Source organism: Rhyacophila brunnea, unplaced genomic scaffold (genome assembly GCF_057557595.1).
Source record: "Rhyacophila brunnea isolate RB1 unplaced genomic scaffold, BYU_Rbru_1.0 scaffold_1, whole genome shotgun sequence".
Lineage (NCBI taxonomy): Eukaryota > Metazoa > Arthropoda > Insecta > Trichoptera > Rhyacophilidae > Rhyacophila > Rhyacophila brunnea.
In genome coordinates, this window is record NW_028232751.1 from 65,149,240 (window position 1) to 65,169,457 (window position 20,218).

General features: G+C 32.5%; 1 protein-coding gene across 1 annotated transcript; it reads left to right on the plus strand.

Annotated features, from left to right (window-relative positions):
- Positions 1-66: 66 nt before the first annotated feature.
- LOC147080125 (uncharacterized) lies at positions 67-17,132 on the plus strand. Its single transcript, XM_085948182.1, has 4 exons — positions 67-298; positions 1,173-1,322; positions 4,362-4,577; positions 13,354-17,132. Exons 1-4 carry the CDS (start codon positions 152-154, stop codon positions 14,308-14,310), a joined length of 1,470 nt encoding a protein of 489 aa, XP_085804308.1. The 5' UTR covers positions 67-151; the 3' UTR covers positions 14,311-17,132.
- The last annotated feature ends 3,086 nt before the right edge of the window (positions 17,133-20,218 follow it).

The following is a 20,218-nucleotide window of genomic DNA, read 5'->3' on the forward strand; positions in this document are numbered from 1 at the left end:
TAAAATCGTTGGTTATCATCATTAGTTTTTCTATCTACGCAACTCTGATTTTTCTTATAAGACAACACTGAATGCAAAGTTGCCGGTTGTCGCGTTGGCACAAAAGTTTTTCACACATAATTATGAATTGGTCTTTAAAGTTTTAGACGTAATGGATGTTAGACGCGAGATAGATGAATACAATTCGGATACGGAATTACAGACCTTCTGTGATGTACCAATTGTGAATTCAAACAGTCTGTTGCGGCACACTTCTGTAAAACAAGAAAATACAGACGATTCCGTTTGCGGGTTTGAGGTTAGTTTCATTAGATAAGTACACTGTTGGTGTTTTGTAATGCATAATTTATTCATGTAACACAATGACACCAAGCCATTAAAAGAAATCAATTTGTGAGTTGCATTTAAGACAGAGACCTTCGACTTGCATATATATTACACGTCATACTAGAACAAGTGAAACACTAAAACGCAACACAATCTAATAATTCCGCGCTGACCTTTGTATCAACACGATATGTTTTGAATTATATATAGCGTTATAGTGCCTGTACACGTGTATGGGTTTACTTGCACGAATAGTGTGTATTTTAAGCCATCGCGATAATAGCTTCAGTGCTTACACGTAAAAGTGCTGTGCAGCCGCAGATATCGCTCATTTCAATTGTCGCGTGAAAATTAAGAAGCTTCTTAACTTTTTTGAACCATGTATACAAACTTTCAACTTGTACGATAATATGTGTTATTTTTTAGTTATGACCGCGATAATACATATTATCAGCAGTAAATCCATGCACGTCTAAACGGGGTATTAACCGCGAATCAAATTTAGATGCATGTCGCTTACTGTCACGCTGTCGCGGCTACAAATTTAGTTTTTGGTTTTTCATTTTGCAGAATATTTTGAACGGTCACCATCTCTGTCAATTCACATTATTATAGGTATAGTTTTCAAAACTATTTAAAGAACGTTAGTTATGTATTTAATATAAATAAAATGCATATTATGATACAAAAGTAACTATTAAAAATAGTATATTCTTTAACACATGTTTAAGTTTATATCATATTTTTACACACCCAGGAGGATAAGCCAGTAAACATTAATTTCGTGTTCCCAGTTCATGCCTCACATACTTATATGTTTTATATTATTTTGTTTTTTTGTTCAGTGCACGACTAACATCGCTAACATAAAGGTCGAAACTATTTGTCAGACGGATAACTCTACTGGAGATTTCAACGAAGATGAAATCCGTCCATTGAGATATGATGAACGTGTAGCTGGGCCTAATTATTCTCAATGTGGACCAGTAAATCAGGTATCACTGATATTTGTTGAATCTTTAACGTTGCATTGTGTTTATTAAATCATTTGCCACTTTTCTTTGTAGGTTTTTGACAAACCTTATAAGACCGAGTTGGTATTAATTTACGTACTCCCACGTCGGTACTCCATCTGTAATTCTGTCGCACAGAATACATTAATGATTTGAATTCAGATTCCAAAGTCATACCGGTCAAAAGATCATCACACTTTTTACAGGCGCCAGCAAATTGAGTAGAATTCTACAAAAGGCACATGCGCATCTATTCTATACACAAGACTGCTTTCGGCCGCTACGGCAACTATCTAAGGTAGGTTTGTATCGATGTATTATCACTTACCGTAACAATTAAAATAAGTTAGCCATATAAACAGTTAAAACTGTCTGTCTCACTCTAATATTTACCACAGCCAAAAGAAGTGATGTTAAAACATATCACTTATTGTCACAATTACGACTACTTTATTGTAATTGTTACAACAAGTGCCAATACTTCGATACAAATCTACCCTAGATAGCTGCCGTAGCGGCCGAAAGCAGCCTTGTGTATAGAATAGATGCGATGGTTTTTTTAATATTTTCAATTACATTTTAATATAGTAATATGGTAATAATGGCGTTGGTTATATAAATAATGAATAATAATATGTTTAATTAATCACTAACCTAATATTACTCGCTTCTAATGTTTCGACTTCTAATCGATTCAAATTCAATCCCACAAGACCTATCAGATGTTGGTTAGAGATTCCATTTTATTTAACACCAATAATATTGAACATATATAATTTTGAAAACACTTCTGAGAAAATAATATAACCAATAGAAAAAATCTTTTTTGAAAAAATTCGACACCCGGCAGGGATCGAACCTGCATGCACATAGTCAACAATGCTATAGGTACCATACTTAATTGCAACGCATTTTAACTAAAGGCTCTTAGTAATCTCTGAAGCGCTTTCCAAATCGAGTTACAATTGGCGATCGGTTTTTGTATTTTAAATCATAGTAGGTATTAATTACTTTAATTACTAACTTACGTTAAATTCTTACATACGAATGTTACATTTTTAACCTACTGTTATTCGCTAAAGGGTGGTTCTGTGAAGATTCATTCCTCTTTATCATAATCTTAAATAACTATTAAACTCATATTTGGAGTATATTATATACTGTAATTATATATGTACGAGTATCTATATATATTGACAATTTCTGAACCTAATAAGATTAGATTAGAGGTTTGTTTTTATGAGAAATGGATGAAAGCCACTTGCTCAAACTAATATGTTCATACTCTGACGCATACACAAACTAAAAAAAAAACAATATGTGTAGTTGCCAGATCCAGGATTCAAACCTTGGATCCTTGGCGTTATAGGCCGACGCCTTAACCGCACGTACATTGTGAGCGTAATTATATACATATAAGAAAAATCTGTAGGAATTAGATTCACAGCTACGACTGAAGACATTGCGACACTCGCAACAAATATAGTTTTGACAATAAGGTTCTATCAACAGTAAAGTTATGGGTGGTAAAGTGTTCTTCGTAAATTATTGCTACAAGATACTTCTACCTAGTTTTGGCAGATAAGAAATTATGACTATACATTTGAAACGGTGGAATACCACATTGCCTAATATCCAACATTACTACACAATATTTTATTTTTGATTAACTTTTTTTTTATTCAACGAATAATTCACAAGATTTAAGAATGTAATGGTACGTTTACATCTGACACTTATACCGTTATACTTATTTTATGTGTCTGACATAAAATTTCACTTACTGTTTACACCTGCATGGATCTGACATAAAATTCTGGTATACTTCTCGTTGAAATAAAGTCTCGACACTTTATTCAATGGCAACATTGGAATAAATATATGCGGTGTTTACATACGATATTGTAATTTATTCGGACACTTATTTTGTATACTTCTCAAAAACGTTATGTCAGTTGTCAATATGGGAATGTTAAAAAAGAAAGCAGCGAGTGTTATTATTTTAAGTCTTTTGGCAACAAAAAGGAAGAAAAAATGGTCTAGATGGGTGCGGGAATGGAATCAGCGACGAGTAGAACTAGGTGCCTTCCGTTTAATGTCAGAGTTTAAATCGAAGATCTAACTCAATTTGTGAACTTTAAAGATTGGACCTTTTGCCAAAAAATAAGACACACAATTTAGAAATGCCGTAAGTGTAGAAGAACGATTAACAGTAACATTGCGATATCTAGCACTTGATCGTCATTGCATATTCAATATAATATTATCGTACCTGATACGAGTGCAGGTGTGGGCCAAAATGAATTAGGTAATACCATTTGAAGCGCATTTTTTCTTCACAGAGTGCATCAGAATTAATCGTATGTGCCGAAAACAAGCGATATTTTATTTTCGAACAAAATCCATAGAACACGGCACATCCGATTTATTTCTCACTGTCTATGATTTTTGACAGATCGCTACAGTACATTTATTAACGTAAACGTTGGGCATACATTCATGGTGTATCTATGATAATTGATTATCCGTTGTTTTAGAAATATACCTATGTAATTCACTAGGTACCTGTCAAACTACGAATAATGTGTCAGGTATTTGATATAAAAGTTGACGGTGGTCCAACTTCGGTGATATATCGCGGCAAGTTCGGAATTGTCGAATACGCGATGTTTACTTTAGCGTATATAAGTAGATTGAATAAGTGACAGGTGAGTGTCGACACACGCAAAATAAGTGGCTGGTACAAATATAATTACTGTTTACACTTGGTGAATATGGTGTCATACATAAATATGACAATATAAGTGTCAGATGTAAACGTACCATAGCATTCTATTTATTGAACATACATAATTTTGAAAACATTTCTGAGAAAATATATTATAACCAATAAAAAAACTTATTTTGAAATTTTTTTGTGAATCATTCGTTGAATAAAAAAAATAGTTTAATAAAAATTATGTATGTTCAATATTTTATTTATTTTTTTAATCGAAATCAAAACCTCTGATATTTTTGTAGATTTCTACCCAACGATGTTTCACAGAACGACACAATAACTATGAGAGTACACTGGCTATCATCAATGAGGACACATTTAACAAAGGGGGTATTCCCCTAAAACACGCATCATCTGCATCGAAAGAAATCCAAGATGCGATGGTAGAGCATTCAGATATTACTATAGATGAACAAAATATCAAACAAGAATTGCAGAAAATATATTTTCCGAAGGAGGTACGTATTAAATTAAAAATAGTAATACATTTTCAAGAATACATTTTATTAGAAGTAATACATTTTATTTGCAGTGTTTGTTACGCAGTAATTGAATACTCAAAGACACTAAGAACCCATAATATTTCATGCACGATGTCTAGAAAAGATGAAAATCAGAACATGACTCATATTGTTGTCTATTGTTTCATCATATCTAGTTTTTTAAAAACGCATAAAACATCGTGTCCTGGTAAAAAGCCATTTACATGCGATTTTTGCTCATTCAGATGCTCGCTAAGAAAATAGATTATCTATATATATAAAATGAATATTTGTTTGTTTGTCCGGTATGCGCTCCTACACCATTCATCCGATTGCGATGAAACTTTGGTGAACTATTGTGTGCACACCCGCGGAGGTTTTTGAAGTAAAAAAACCATCTTATTCTTCTTCTTCATTCTTTCTTCGTTTATTCATATGGTTCCTATACCATTCATCTGATTGCGATGCAACTTTGATGAGTTGTTGTGTGCATACCCGTGGAGGTTTCTGAATTTAAAAAACTATCTTCCTTTTCTTCATACTATCTTCTTTTATTCGTACGGTTCCTATACCATTTATACGATTGCGATGAAACATTGGGGAGTTGTTGTATGCACGCCTGCGAAGGTTCCATCATCATCATTCATCCAAAAACCATCTTCTTCATTTTATCTTTTTTTATTCGTATGGTTCTTATACCATTTATCCGATTGCGATGAAACTTTCGTCAGTTGTTGTGCGTACACCCGCGATGGTTTCTGAATTAGTACAACCATATTTTTTCTTCTTCATTATATTTTTTTTTATTCGTATGGCTCCTATACTATTCACCCGATTGCAATGAAACTTTCGTCAGTTGTTGTGCGCACACCCGCGAAGATTTCTGAAATAGTACAATCATCTTCTATTCTATCTTCTTCTATTGCGTTCCTATACCAAATTTGGAAAATCCATTCTCACATGGACAGCTGTATGTGTCTGCTCACGCGTTGAAAAACCTTCTGATTTATGCGTATACGCACCAATCAGACAAACAAAAAATATTGTGTATCCAAAAGCACTTCAATAAACAGAATTAAAACACTTTATTTCTTTGATTGGCGTTGCAACGCATGCCAGGTACTCGCTAGTAACCAATAAAAATAATCTTTTTTGATTTTTTTGTGAATTATTCGTTGAATAAAAAAATAGTTAATGAAAAATTATTAGCAATCCAAGTATATTAAGTGATCCGTGACGTTGGTGAGTAAAAATAGTAATACTTACTTTAATTTCAAATGCAAAAGCCGATCGACAATAGTAACTCAATTTGGAAAGCGCTTTAGAGGGTATTATGTGCCATAATTTAAAATTTGTCGCAATTAAGTATGGCGCCTATAGAATAATGCTATAAATTCATGGGCGCGAAACATGATAGATGCGGATTCGATTCCTGCTGGGTGTCTTACTTTTTTCAAAATAGATTTTTTCTATTGGCTTTAATATATTTTCTTAAAAATGTTTTCAACATTATGTATGAGGTCCATTTACCTGGATCACCCAATGTTAAAACTCCAAATTTTTTTGGGTGCGTTTGTTTGTGCATCGTTAGTGCACGTTTGTGCACGATTTTTTTTCGTTTGTGCACATATAATAACAGAAAAATTCCAATTTCAAATTGGGTGTTCCAGCTAAACGTTTGGTCTCTAATGACTTGATACTTGAACCAATAAATTAGCTTTAAATTTTTTTTGTTAAATGCATCTGATTAGGTATATTTATGTTATGTTTGAACACGATTTTTTGAATTTTTATCTCTTATGTTAAACTAGTAATTTGATTTTGAGCGGACGCCAAGTTTTAAAACCAAACATTTTTTTCCACATTTTTTAATTATAAACCTTTGAGTAATTTAATTACATGATTTTTCATGAAGTTTTTATTGTTTTTTCATTTAAATTACGCGAAAAATTCGCATTTTTCCATTTTCACTTAGTAACCCGTCAAAATGTCCCGAACAAAAACAACCGCATCCGTTTGGAACATCCAGTCAAAATAGTCTCAGCAAAATAGCCAAAACGGTGTAAGGCTCACTAAATATGTCGGCTTATACTAGACTACCTCCAAATTGACAATTTGATTACACAAAAGTGTCGAAATTACAAAATCATTCAACTTTATTAACATTTATCTATTTATTTATGATTTTGAATGGATCAATGTCAGTTCCATAAGGAAAAATGCAGTAAATTATATAATTATACTTACCTACTGTTTTTTAAAATGATCTGTAATAAAAATAAATACCGTTAAGTTATTAGAATACAATTAGGGATGCATACTTTTGAAAAATGCAATATGTTTTTATGCAACGATATTTTCTTCAAAAGATAATATTGGAATGACATTTATGTTTTTTTTTATATAAAGGGGTTAACTTGCAGGCACTTAACTCTTCCTAATAATATTTGCATCTTCTTCTTTCTCTGTTTCTCCAGGTGGTGCAACGTATGCTTGTAATTCTGGTAGGTGTTATGTTAGGAGAGAAGTGTTAGTCACTTCATATTATGCTATTCAGAATCGATATCAAATAAAGTTTTGTAGGTTCTTTAAAAAATTATTGCCTCTGACGGCTTCGACATTTGTTTCACGCAATGGTTTTCTTTTGAATGTGTGTGTTTACTAGTTCTTAAACAACGTACCTACTTACATATCTGTTTACATTTATATTTAAACTCATCACGAGTATGAGTTTTTAAATGACATATTTGTTTAGGTACTACTTTCAAAATAAAATTCATCACACGCAAATGGTTTTTCTCCTGTTTCGTTTTATGAGCGTTAAGATAATTTTGTGCCGAGCCTCCGTATAAGTAGTCAATTTATTTAAAAGTTTATTCACCATTTTGTATCTTTACATATGTTTGAAGATTACTCCGTCGCGAGCATCCAAATGAACATACATTGCATTTATAAAATTTTCACGAGTATGTTCTATATAATATGTACATATTAATTTCATGTCTTCTTAGACAACAGAGTCGTACGCATTTATATGAATATACATCGAATTTTAAAGGTTTGTCACCAGAATTTGTCATTTGTTAGTTTTTAAGATGACTAAGTTGCGAGCATCTATATGAACATACATTGCATTTATAAGGTTTTTCACCATCCACCAAAAATGGCCGCGCGGCTTAAGCGTTGGCATATTGCGTCAAGAGTCCCTAGTTCCAATCCTCGGTCCGGCAAGTACGCATATTATTCGCGAAAATCTATATGAACATACATTGCATTTGTTAGATTTTTCATCGGAATGTGTCATTTTGTGTCTTTTAAAACTTTAATTTGCGAGCATCTATGTGAACATAAATCGCATTCGTTAGTGTGTTCAGAATTGTCATTCCACATGTTTTAAGACTACTAGGTTTTTTAAATGACATATTTGATTACATTTCAAAGTCATCACTCATTACACGCAACTGGTTTTTCTCCTGAACGTGTAAGTTTATGAGTTCTTAAACAACGTATTCGATACGATGCTGCCATAAGTTGGTAAGTTGATAGTTTAGGTATTTTGAGTTTACCACGGATAAGATGTCTATACTTATATACGTTTGCCATATAAAAATATCAAGTTCATCCGATTTTTAAAACATAGTTTCTTTAGCAGCTATTCATTATGTTAAAAATACGTGACTCTTGATCGTTAAATTTACCAACATCAGAAGACTGTAAAGATGTTTACAGTTTTAATTTAGATAAGAATCTAACTAATGAAACGCAGTGGTAAAATCTTTGTAATACTATAACCTAACAGTTTTATTATTTTTCAATAGTTAAGCTAAAATAATATAGAACTTCCGAAATAAGTTTGTAAATATTATGGTAAAATGGCATAGACATTACATTATTTTCAACAAAAGGTATATGGAAGAATTATCAGAAACATATTCAAATAACATGAACTTATTCAATGAAAGAACTTATGAACTTATACATTCAGGAAAAAACCATTTGCGTGTGATGAATGTGATTTCCAATATAATCAAATATGTAATTTAAAAATACCCAGTAAAGTTAAAACATATGGAATAGCAATACTGATAAAACCTTATAAATGCGATGAAAGTTCATATAGATGCTCGCAAATTAGTTGTCTTCGATTCCCTTCTTGGTTGTATACTCATGGCTGAGGATCTTGACCACTGTTAAATTTTGTTATCCTTTGAGCGACTAAGACTTTCAAGCCTTCGCGATCTTCAGTTTCTCGCAGAGCAGAATGAATGGTGCCATCATTACTCGTAAAAAACATGAAATAACACATTGTGACGAAGAACCTAAATGTGATCAGTGTACATATAGATGCTCGTAGTTTAAAAATACATAAGATGACAAAAAAAGTGTTCAAAAACCTTATAAATGCAAGATATGGTTATAAGGATGCTCGCAACCAAGAAACCTTAAAATTTATAAAATAAAACATATCGGGGCACACCCTCATAAATGATCCCATATGGGATTTGGGATTATAAGATCTTATAAGTAATGGACATGTTCGAAAACAATATGTGTCATAATATGTAGGTATTTAAAGACTACCACGTCGCGAGAATCTATATGAAAATACATTGAATTTAAAAAAAAATTTAATCAGAATGTGTAATTGTATGACTTTTACAACATTCATTCGCGAGCATCTATATAAACACAAATCGCATTTATGAGGGTGTGCCCCGTTATGTTTTATTTTATAGATTTAAGGTTTCTAGGTTGCGAGCATCTTTATGAACATATATTTAATTTATAAGGTTTTTGAACACATTTTTTTTTGTCATCTAATTTATTTTTAAACTAGCGAGCATCTATATGTCCACTGATCACATTTAGGTTCTTCGTCACAATGTGTTATATCACGTTTTTTACGAGCATTGCTGGCATCATTCATTCCGCTCTGCGAGAAGCGGAAGGTCGAGACGGCTTAAAAGTCTTGGTCGCTCAAAGGATGACAAAATTTAAAAGTGGTCAAGATCCTCAGCCATGAGTATACAACCAAGAAGAGAGGGAAAAACAACTAATTTGCGAGCATCTATATGCACATTCATCGCATTTATAAAGTTTTTCATTAGAATATGGCTTTTGTTTGTCTTCTAAAATATTAATTCGCGAGCATCTATATGTCCACAAATCGCATTAATGAGGGTGTCCCCCGTTATGTTTCATTTTATAGATTTTAATGTTTCTAGGTTGCGAGCATCTTTATAAACAATAATTGCATTTATAAGGTTTTTCAACACTATTTATTATCACTTTTGTCTTTTTAAATTACTATGTTGCGAGCAGCTATATGTGCACTGATTAAATTTAGGTTCTTCGAAAGAATTTGTCAAATCATGTCTTTCACGATTACTGCGGCCACCATTTATTCTGCTTTGCGAGAAACTGAAGATCGAGAAGGCTTGAAAGTCTTAGTCGCTCAAAGGATAACAAAATTTAACAGTGGTCGAGATCCTCAGCCATTAGTATACAACCAAGGAGAGAGGAGAAGACAACTAATTTGCGAGCATCTATATGAACTATCATCGCATTTATAAGGTTTTTATCAGTATTGCCATTTCATATGTTTTAAGCTCACTAGGTATTTTTAAATTACATATTTGATTATATTAGAAATCACATTCATCACACGCAAATGGTTTTTCTCCTGAATGTGTAAGTTCATAAGTTCTTTCATTGAATAAGTTCATGTTATTTGAATATGTTTCTGATAATTCTTCCATATACCTTCTGTTGAAAATCATGTAATTTCTATGCCATTTTACCATAATATTTACAAACTTATTTCGGAAGTCCTATAATATTTTAGCTCAACTATTGAAAAATAATAAAAATGTTAGTTAGTTATCTTCATTAGTTAGATTCTTATCTAAATTAAAACTGTTATCATCTTTACAGTCTTCTGGATATAAATGTAAATTGAACGATCAAGAGTTACGTATTTTTAACATAATGAATAGCTGCTAAAGACACTATGTTTTAAAAATCGGATGAACTTGATATTTTTATATAGCAAACGTATATAAGTATAGACATCTTATCCGTGGTAAACTCAAAATACCTAAACTATCAACTTACCAAGTTTTGGCAGCATCGTATCGAATACGTTGTTTAAGAACTCATAAACTTACACATTCAGGAGAAAAACCAGTTGCGTGTAATGAGTGATGACTTTGAAATGTAATCAAATATGTCATTTAAAAAACCTAGTAGTCTTAAAACATGTGGAATGACAATACTGGCGAACACACTAACGAATGCGATTTATGTTCATATAGATGCTCGCAAATTAAAGTTTTAAAAGACACAAAATGACACATTCCGATGAAAAATCTAATAAATGCAATGTATGTTCATATAGATTTTCGCGAATAATATGCGTACTTGCCGGACCGAGGATTGGAACTAGGGACCCTTGACGCAATATACCAACGCTTAAGCCGCGCGGCCATTTTTGGTGGTTGGTGAAAAACCTTATAAATGCAATGTATGTTTATATAGATGCTCGCAACTAAGTCATCTTAAAAACTAACAAATGACAAATTCTGGTGAAAAACCTTTAAAATTCGATGTATATTCATATAAATGCGTACGACTTTGTTGTCTTAAAAGACATGAAATGAATATGTACATATTATATAGAACAAACTCGTGAAAAATCTTATAAATGCAATGTATGTTCATTTGGATGCTCGCGACGCAGTAATCTTCAAACATATTTAAAGATAAAAAATGGTGAATAACTTTTTAAATAAATTGACTACTTATACGGAGGCTCGGCACAAAATTATCTTAACGCTCATAAAACGAAACAGGAGTAAAACCATTTGCGTGTGATGAATTTTATCTTGAAAGTAGTACCTAAACAAATATGTCATTTAAAAACTCATAATCGTGATGAGTTTAAATATAAATGTAAACAGACATGTAAGTAGGTACGTTGTTTAAGAACTAATAAACACACACATTCAAAAGAAAACCATTTGCGTGAAACAATTGTCGAAGCCGTCAGAGGCAATAACTTTTTAAAGAACCTACAAAACTTTATTTGATATCGATTCTGAATAGCATAATATGAAGTGACTAACACTTCTCTCCTAACATAACACCTACCAGAACTACACGCATACGTTGCACCACCTGGAGAAACAGAGAAAAAGAAGATGCAAATATTATTAGGAAGAGTTAAGAGCCTGCAAGTTAAGCCCTTTATATAAAAAAAATATAAATGTCATTCCAATATTATCTTTTGAAGAAAATATCGTTGCATAAAAACATACCTATTGCATTTTTCAAAAGTATGCATACCTAATTGTATTCTAATAACTTAACGGTATTTTTTTTTATTACAGATAATTTTAAAAAACAGTAGGTAAGTATAATTATATAATTTACTGCATTTTTTCTTATGAAACTGACATTGATCCATTCAAAATCATAAATAAATAGATTAATGTTGAGAAAGTTGAATGATTTTGTAATTTTGACATTTTTGTGTAATCAAATTGTCAATTTTGAGGTAGTCTATTATAAACCGACATATTTAGTGAGCCTTACACCGTTTTGGCTATTTTGAGGAGACTCTTTTGACTGGATGTTCCAAACGGATGCGGTCGTTTTTGTTCAGCACATTTTGACGGGGTACTTAGTGAAAATGGAAAAATGCGAATTTTTCGCGTAATTTAAATGGAAAGACAATAAAAATTTCATAAAAAATCATGTTATTAAATTACTCAAAGGTGTGCATTTAAAAAATGTGGAGAAAAAATGTTTGGTTTTAAAACTTGACGGCCGCTCAAAATCTAATTACTAGCTTAATATAAGAGATAAAAATTTTAAAAATCCTGCTAAAAGTTTACATAAATTAATTTAATCGGATGCCCTAAACAAAAAAAATTTAAGGCAAATTTAATGGTTCAAGTATCAAGTCACTAAATTTTAAAAAATAATATCTCACGATATAATCGATAAAACAAAAAAAGCACGTGCACAAACGTAAGCCAATAATAGAAAAATTGATGACTTAATAAAAAGTTAAAAAACTTTGTTGGGTGGTTCTACTTAACGTTAATTAAATATTTCATATAGAATAACTCGCGCACTATATGAGAAAAAAAATAAAAAAGTATCAAGAATTGCGCACTAGCTATGCAACAAGAGATTTAACTACAAAATATTTTTTTAAACCCACCCAGTCAGGTTTTGCATACAAACTTTAAAATTAAATAGCGCGCTGAATATAGGTGAAAAAGCAAAACAAAATCGTGCACTAACGTTCACTACCAACGCACAAGTGTTTACAATTTATATTTAAGGAAAAACACATGTTTAGTGACACAAGTATCCAGCATTTAGCTGGGTCACCCAAATTGAAATGCGAATAACCCCCTTAATGTGCGTGCACAAACGAAAAAAACGCGTGCACAAACGTGCACTAACGATGCACAAACGAATGCACTCGAAAAAAGTTGAAATTTCAACATTGGGTGACCCAACGTTTAGCTGGAACACCCAATTTGAAATATAAATTTTTCGGTTATTATAGGTGCACAAACGAAAAAAAATCGTGCACAAACGTGCACTAATGATGCACAAACAAATGCACGCAAAAAAAGTTGGAGTTTTAACATTGGGTGTTCCAGGTAAATGGACCTTTATGTATGTTCAATATTTTATTTATTTTTGATCGAATACAAAACCTCTGATATTTTTGTAGATTCCTACCCAACAATGTTTCACAGAACGATACAATAGCTATGAGACTACACTGGCTATCATCAATGAGGACACATTTAACAAAGGGGGTATTCCCCTAAACCACGCATCATCTGCATCGAAAGAAATCCAAGATACGATGGTAGAGCATTCAGATATTACTATAGATGAACAAAATATCAAACAAGAATTGCAGAAAATATATTTTCCGAAGGAGCTACGTATTAAGTTAAAAAAAGTAAGACATTTTCCACGTAATTTTATTTGCAGTGTTTGTTACGCAGTATTTGAATGCTCAATGACACTAAGAGGTCATAATATTTCATGCACGATGTCTAGAAAAGATGAAAATCAGAACATGGCTCATAATATTGTTCAAAAAAAGCCTAAAACATCACATCCTGGTAAAAAGCCATTTAAATGCGACTATTGCTCATTCAGATGCTCGATACGTGGTAATCTCAAGAAACATGAAAGGATTCATGCTGCTGAAAAACAGTATCAATGCAATGTTTGCTCATATAAAACCTCACGCATCGATCATATTAAAACCCATATGCAGACACATACTGGTGAAAAACCATATCAATGCGATGTTTGTTCTACTAAATTTTCACGGAAAGATAATCTCAAAGTGCATATGAAATCACATAGTGATAAAATACGTAGTGGTGGAAGATCATCAAATGATAAAAAACCATTTAAATGCGATGTGTGCTCATTTAAGTGTTCGTTGTTTAAAAATCTCAAAGAGCATAAAATTATACATAGTGGTGAAAAACCGTTTAAATGCGACGTTTGCTCATACATATGTGCGCGGCTCAATAATCTCAAATCGCATAAGACGATACATACAGGTGAAAAACCATATAAATGCGATGTTTGTCAATACAGATGCTCGCGTGTCGATCATCTAAAATCGCATAAAAAGAGACTGCATACTGGCGAAAAATCCTAGAAATAAAATATGTATTCTCAGTTGCCTCAAAAAACATTCAATTACACTTAATAAAAATTATATCAATGCGATGTATGTCTATTGAGATTATTTTTGCATCTCAGAAATGTCACGTGGCATAAAAATAAGTCATACTAAACTAGCAAGCAGCCATGTAAATGTGTTCCTTTTATAAACTAATGCGATTCGCAAAACAAAATGGCGTAATGAGTGAGTTTGATTTTGTTTTGAAAAAATACATGTCTTTTTGGCAGAAATCGAACCTTTACTTACGGTTTCAGAGTTAAAAGCTCTTCTATCATCGCCACCGGCGGGTATGCTAATAACTCGTACTACTTAACAAAAATTATATAAGTAAATGTAATAATTTCTCGTGTCAATGATGATTAACAAGTAAATTTAAAAATACAAATAAGTAGTCAAGTATAAATACCGTCTGCACGTTAGTCGGACATATCCACGGATATTTGCTTCATTTATATACCCAATTTCTAATAAAAATCTATCAAAAAATGACACATCCAAACTGTCATACTTGTAAATTCGAAACAAACCTACTTATTTTTTCTTCGAAAACCCGTTGGCAATGTATGTACCTATAAAAAGGTGCACAATCCAGTTGGCTAAGAAATAAGATTCGATCGCTTGTTTCGTCTCATAACCAATAAACTATATGTTAAAAAAATACCGTAGTTCGCGAACTAGGTAGGTAACCAGTTCGCGAGACTCGTTTTCATGAAACTACATATGAGCTATACTAAGCTATGGCAGTGCGTCTTCCCACCCTCGTTTTCTCCTTAACTGCCCTCGCAGATCTATTTCGCGGTGAACTACAAATGTAGTTCGCCTGGCAGCGTGTCCTCCCACCTCGTTTCTTCCTATACTGGGCGCGCAGATCTAGTTTGTGAACTAGAAATGCAGTTTGCCTGGCAGCGCGTCCTCTCGCCCTCTTTTTTTTCATATACTGCGCGCACAAATCAAGTTCGCGAACTAGACGAACTGCATAATCGCCATATTATGACACGGGGCCGGTTCTTTCGCTGGCTATAGATTCGTTTAAAAAGATTCGTACGTTCGCGAACGACGCATATCTAGTATACAACATAATACCTAGCTGCTAATTTATTTAGATGAAGATTGCTAAACAAAAATTACTAGGACACGTGCTGCAAAAATAAGAATGTCGTACGACACACGAAATGAAAACCGAATAACAAAATAAATATTTTTGGTCATTCAAACATCATACTGATACCACTTAAAGTATCACGTCCCAAAAAAGTGTCTCTTCTCGAGCATAATCCTCAATTTGACTGATGATTCCACAAGCGAGTCAGAAAGTACTTCAAGAAAAATGATGACGTAATATGTACGATAAGTTAAAAATAACTGTATAGGTACGTTGTCGGTATGTACTCGTCCGGAATATACTGTTCGGTATTTTGGCCATTGATAATAATTATACTTGCAGCGCCAGCACTTCTCTTAAATTAATATACATACTGTTACACCCCATCATTGACATTCCTCCCCTAGTATTAAATAATTATTAAATAAAAGTAAACTGAACTGTAACCCTGATCTCTTGAAACGGTTTAATAAAACATCTAATCAAATTCCTTGCTCAGCTGTTCAAATAACTTATTTCTAGGTATGAAATCCTTCGTCCGGGATGTGAAAGTAACATGCTGGACGAAGATGAAAAGTAAATACCTAAATGTAACGATAAACTATGAAAGATGATGTATGAAATCAATAGTTTAAGAATATAATAAATTTCTTTGCAATATATAAAATATGTACTAGAGTATGAAATAAAATGTTTATGTGTAAGTTTTAATAAAGAAATTGTTTATAAATATGTATGTGATGAATGGATCGTGCAAAGCAATTGAGATGGGAGCCAAAAGGGAATTATAATTAAGAATGTGCTGTAATTAATAAATATGTAATGTAACATGTATAGCATGATTACCAAAGAAAGTTATAGTATTAAATAGTAGCTTCATTCTTACAAACTGTGAATTTATGATATTTTAGAAAGAACCGCGTATTAAATAATTCAAATCTAATCGCTCAGTGCAAATGCACAAACGACAAAGACTGTGTTTGCATTGGTGCGCGCTGAGCATACGTACCAGTGTTGCCAACCGTACTCTAATTATAGTACAATACTATAATTTTGAAACGCAAAAAATGTAAAATACTATAATTTTATGCAAATATCACAAAAATACTATAATTTTAAAGGATTCGAGACGAAAGATGTTCCGGTACTATAGTTTTTTTTTCTGAAGTACTATAATTTTTACCCTTTTGTGCTATAATCAACATAGAAAAAGATGGCAACACTGACACGTACATGAAAAATGAAACGGGAAACATAATTATGCTGTAGGCTGAAAAATTCCCATTCATTTTAGGTCCATTTACCTGGAACACCCAGTGTTAAAAACTCCAAGTTTTTTTGCGTGCATTTGTTTGTGCATCGTTAGTGCACGTTTGTGCACGATTTTTTTTCGTTTGTGCACCTATAGTAACTGAAAAATTCCAATTTCAAATTGGGTGTTCCAGCTAAACGTTGGGTCACCCAATATTGAAATTTCAACTTTTTTTGAGTGCATTCGTTGGAGTTTTAACATTGAGTGATCCAGGTAAATGGACCTATTCATTTTTGAACAAATCAACGGCCGTGCGATTTTATAATTTATAAATTGCTGTAACTTCGTTAATACTTAACTTTTTGCGTGGCTTTCTTCCGTGATCATGCTACGAATAATTTTACCTAGCCATTAAGATGTAAATAATAAATTCAAACTATATAATAGTTTTGCCGCGTTTTACCTAATTCAAAACTCGTCGCGCGCCGGCGATGAGAACTCCCTTTTGATTTGTCAATTCAAAAGAACGCCGGATTAAATTAGACCAATCACGTCAGGTTTTTGTAAGTCGACTTTAATGTATCAGATAAAAAACGAAGAAACGGAAGAGAACCCTGTGAAATTCAGTCTGCGTCCTACTCCAAACTTGAACAGTGCCAACTCCACGTTGCTCCCACGTGTGTAAATATAATATAAAAGTAACTTCAATATCGAAACATCGTAACCGACATATAAATAATTAGCGGTGCTAAATTCTATTCAAAATTTTGCCCTTAGAATTTTCTGACACGTTTCGGGTGAAAAATAAATTTTAATGCCAAAAATTATTACAGAATAAGGAATTATCACAATAAAACAAAGTGTAAGTGGTTAATTAAATTTAAATACTTATAGATCGACTAAAAAATACTTATCCTATATACTTAGTAAACTGAAAGCATTAATAATTATTTAGTGACGCAGTACCAATGATAATTTTATTCGCTTGAAAATAATACTTAAATAATTATAATAATATCTATGTACTTCCACAAAAACATGAAAACTTGTCCAAATCAGCATAAACATTCTCCAAAGTGGATAATTTTATTCTGTACCTACCTGTGTTTTATAAAAAATTGGTACTGTTCGGTTAAAGCGGATACAGCGGAAAACGCATTTTGAAAAAAGCCGATAAACTGGATTATTTGTTAGGTTAACCCAACCAAACCTAACCTTACCTAACTAAACCTAACCTAACCCGAACTAACAAATAATCCAGTTTATCGGCTATTTTCAATATGCGTTTTCCGCTGTATCCGCTTTAACCGAACAGTACCAAAAAATTTCATCAAACCCCAAAATATTCCATACAATTCAACAATAATTCGTTCACTTTCTGTAAATTATGTGTTTTCTCTCACTTATTCATTTAGAGTACATTGACAGTAACATAAGGAACTTACTGTCAAATTTTGGCGATATTTCTTATCCATTTTTCCTTGTGACGTATTCGTTTTCTTGAATTTTCGGGTATTGCAGGTGAAAATTGAACATCCATGATGATATTAAACAACTAATAATTATAATAATAGGCTTGTAACACTGTTTTTTCATCTAAAATTGGGCTAGCAATTTCGTATGGTGATTACTGTTTAACTGAAAGACGCCATTGCAAATGCAGTCTTCCTATTGGTCAACTTTGTTTGTTACACCGTGAGTATGACAGTGAGCATTACACCGTTTTGGCTATTTTGTATAGACTCTTTTGACTGGATGTTCCAAACGGATGCGGTCGTTTTTGTTCGGGATATTTTCACGGGGTACTTAGTGAAAATGGAAAAATGCGAATTTTTCGCGTAATTTAAATGAAATAACAATAAAAACTTTATGAAAAATCATGTTATTAAATTACTCAAAGGTGTGTAATTAAAAAATGTGGGAAAAAATGTTTGGTTTTAAAAGTTGACGGCCGCTCAAAATCAAATTACTAGCTTAATATAAGAGATAAAAATTTAAAAAATCGTGTTCAAAGTTAACATAAATATACCTAATCAGATGCATTTAACAAAAAAATTTTAAGGCTAATTTATTGGTTCAAGTATCAAGTCACTAGAGACCAAACGTTTAGCTGGAACACCCAATTTGAAATTGGAATTTTTCTGTTATTATATGTGCACAAACGAAAAAAAATCGTGCACAAACGTGCACTAACAATGCACAAACAAATGCACCAAAAAAAGTTGGAGTTTTAACATTGGGTGATCCAGGTAAATGGACCTCCTTTCAAAGGTAAAGTGCTCGTCCGTGGTGGTTTGGCGGGCGCGGGGCGGGCAACTCAAACGTATGAACACGTCTCGACGTGTCCGTAGACAATGCGCGGGGACGGGTGTTCGCGCGTGTTGTTTTGGCGCGTCTAGCTCGACGCAGGCAAGATCGTACATGCGACGGGCTCTTCCCATACTGCGCGCATAGAGGTGTCCGCACTGAATGGACGGGCGCCGACACGGTAAACGAGCGAGTAGCGGGTGTCTCAAACCATCATGAGCTTACCGCGCGCGTCTGGTGTATTTGTGGTATTATTTTCACAAAGCATAGATAGTACGAAGTGATGTAAAGTAGGTACCTATGCGTTTTATAACGTTGCACTTTTTACTACACTGATACGCCTCTTTTCCTTATTACGTCGCATAAAATTATATCAAATGATATTCACTTGTATTAATATAATATGTAGTTCTAATTAAATATATATTATGTAAAAATAATATCTTTAAATTTCAATGATTCTTAACGCACATACTATGATATTGTATACTTATCTTACTTATATTTATAAAGGTAGGTACATAAAAACTGTTTTTTTTTTGTCTATAATTATTCAATATTCTTTCTCATTTATCGCTTTATCTAATTTCTCTGTATTTAAATTATAATATGATTAACTGTAACTATTATAATTTATTTGGAAACTTTGCTTGTTCAATATCTTTTTCTAGTCTATTTTATACATATTTTTAGTCTATGTAACAGTTTGTTTTCCTTAATAAAAAAATATAAACAAATAAAAATAAAATATATTAAGTAGGTACATCATTTCCATCCTAGAGCCGGGGTGCAAAGTTATGAAGCGTACATTCTACACCTACATTCACACCATATGAACCGAAAAGTCTTTTTTAAACTTTAACTTACATATTATCCAATATATAATCAAATTATAAAATCGACCAAGGGTACTTGATGGAATTTGAATTTAAATTCATAAATATAAATTTACCAAATAAACAGGAATTAACTGTATCAGATGACAGTGTGTATTCACCATTGGTGGTGTTTGAAGATGCCAAAAGGCGATAGTCGGATCGCAAAAAAATGACTCAAAAAGAATAGAAAAAAACTTAGATCAATTAGAATATACTTAATCAAATATTTTCTCATGTTACTCTTTTTCGAAAAACTTGTCTGGTTGTTCCCGCAGTTTCTTGTATAAGTTATAAAATTCTTCTGTTAAATTAGTGCTTTCCATATTGATTTCATTGGCCCCA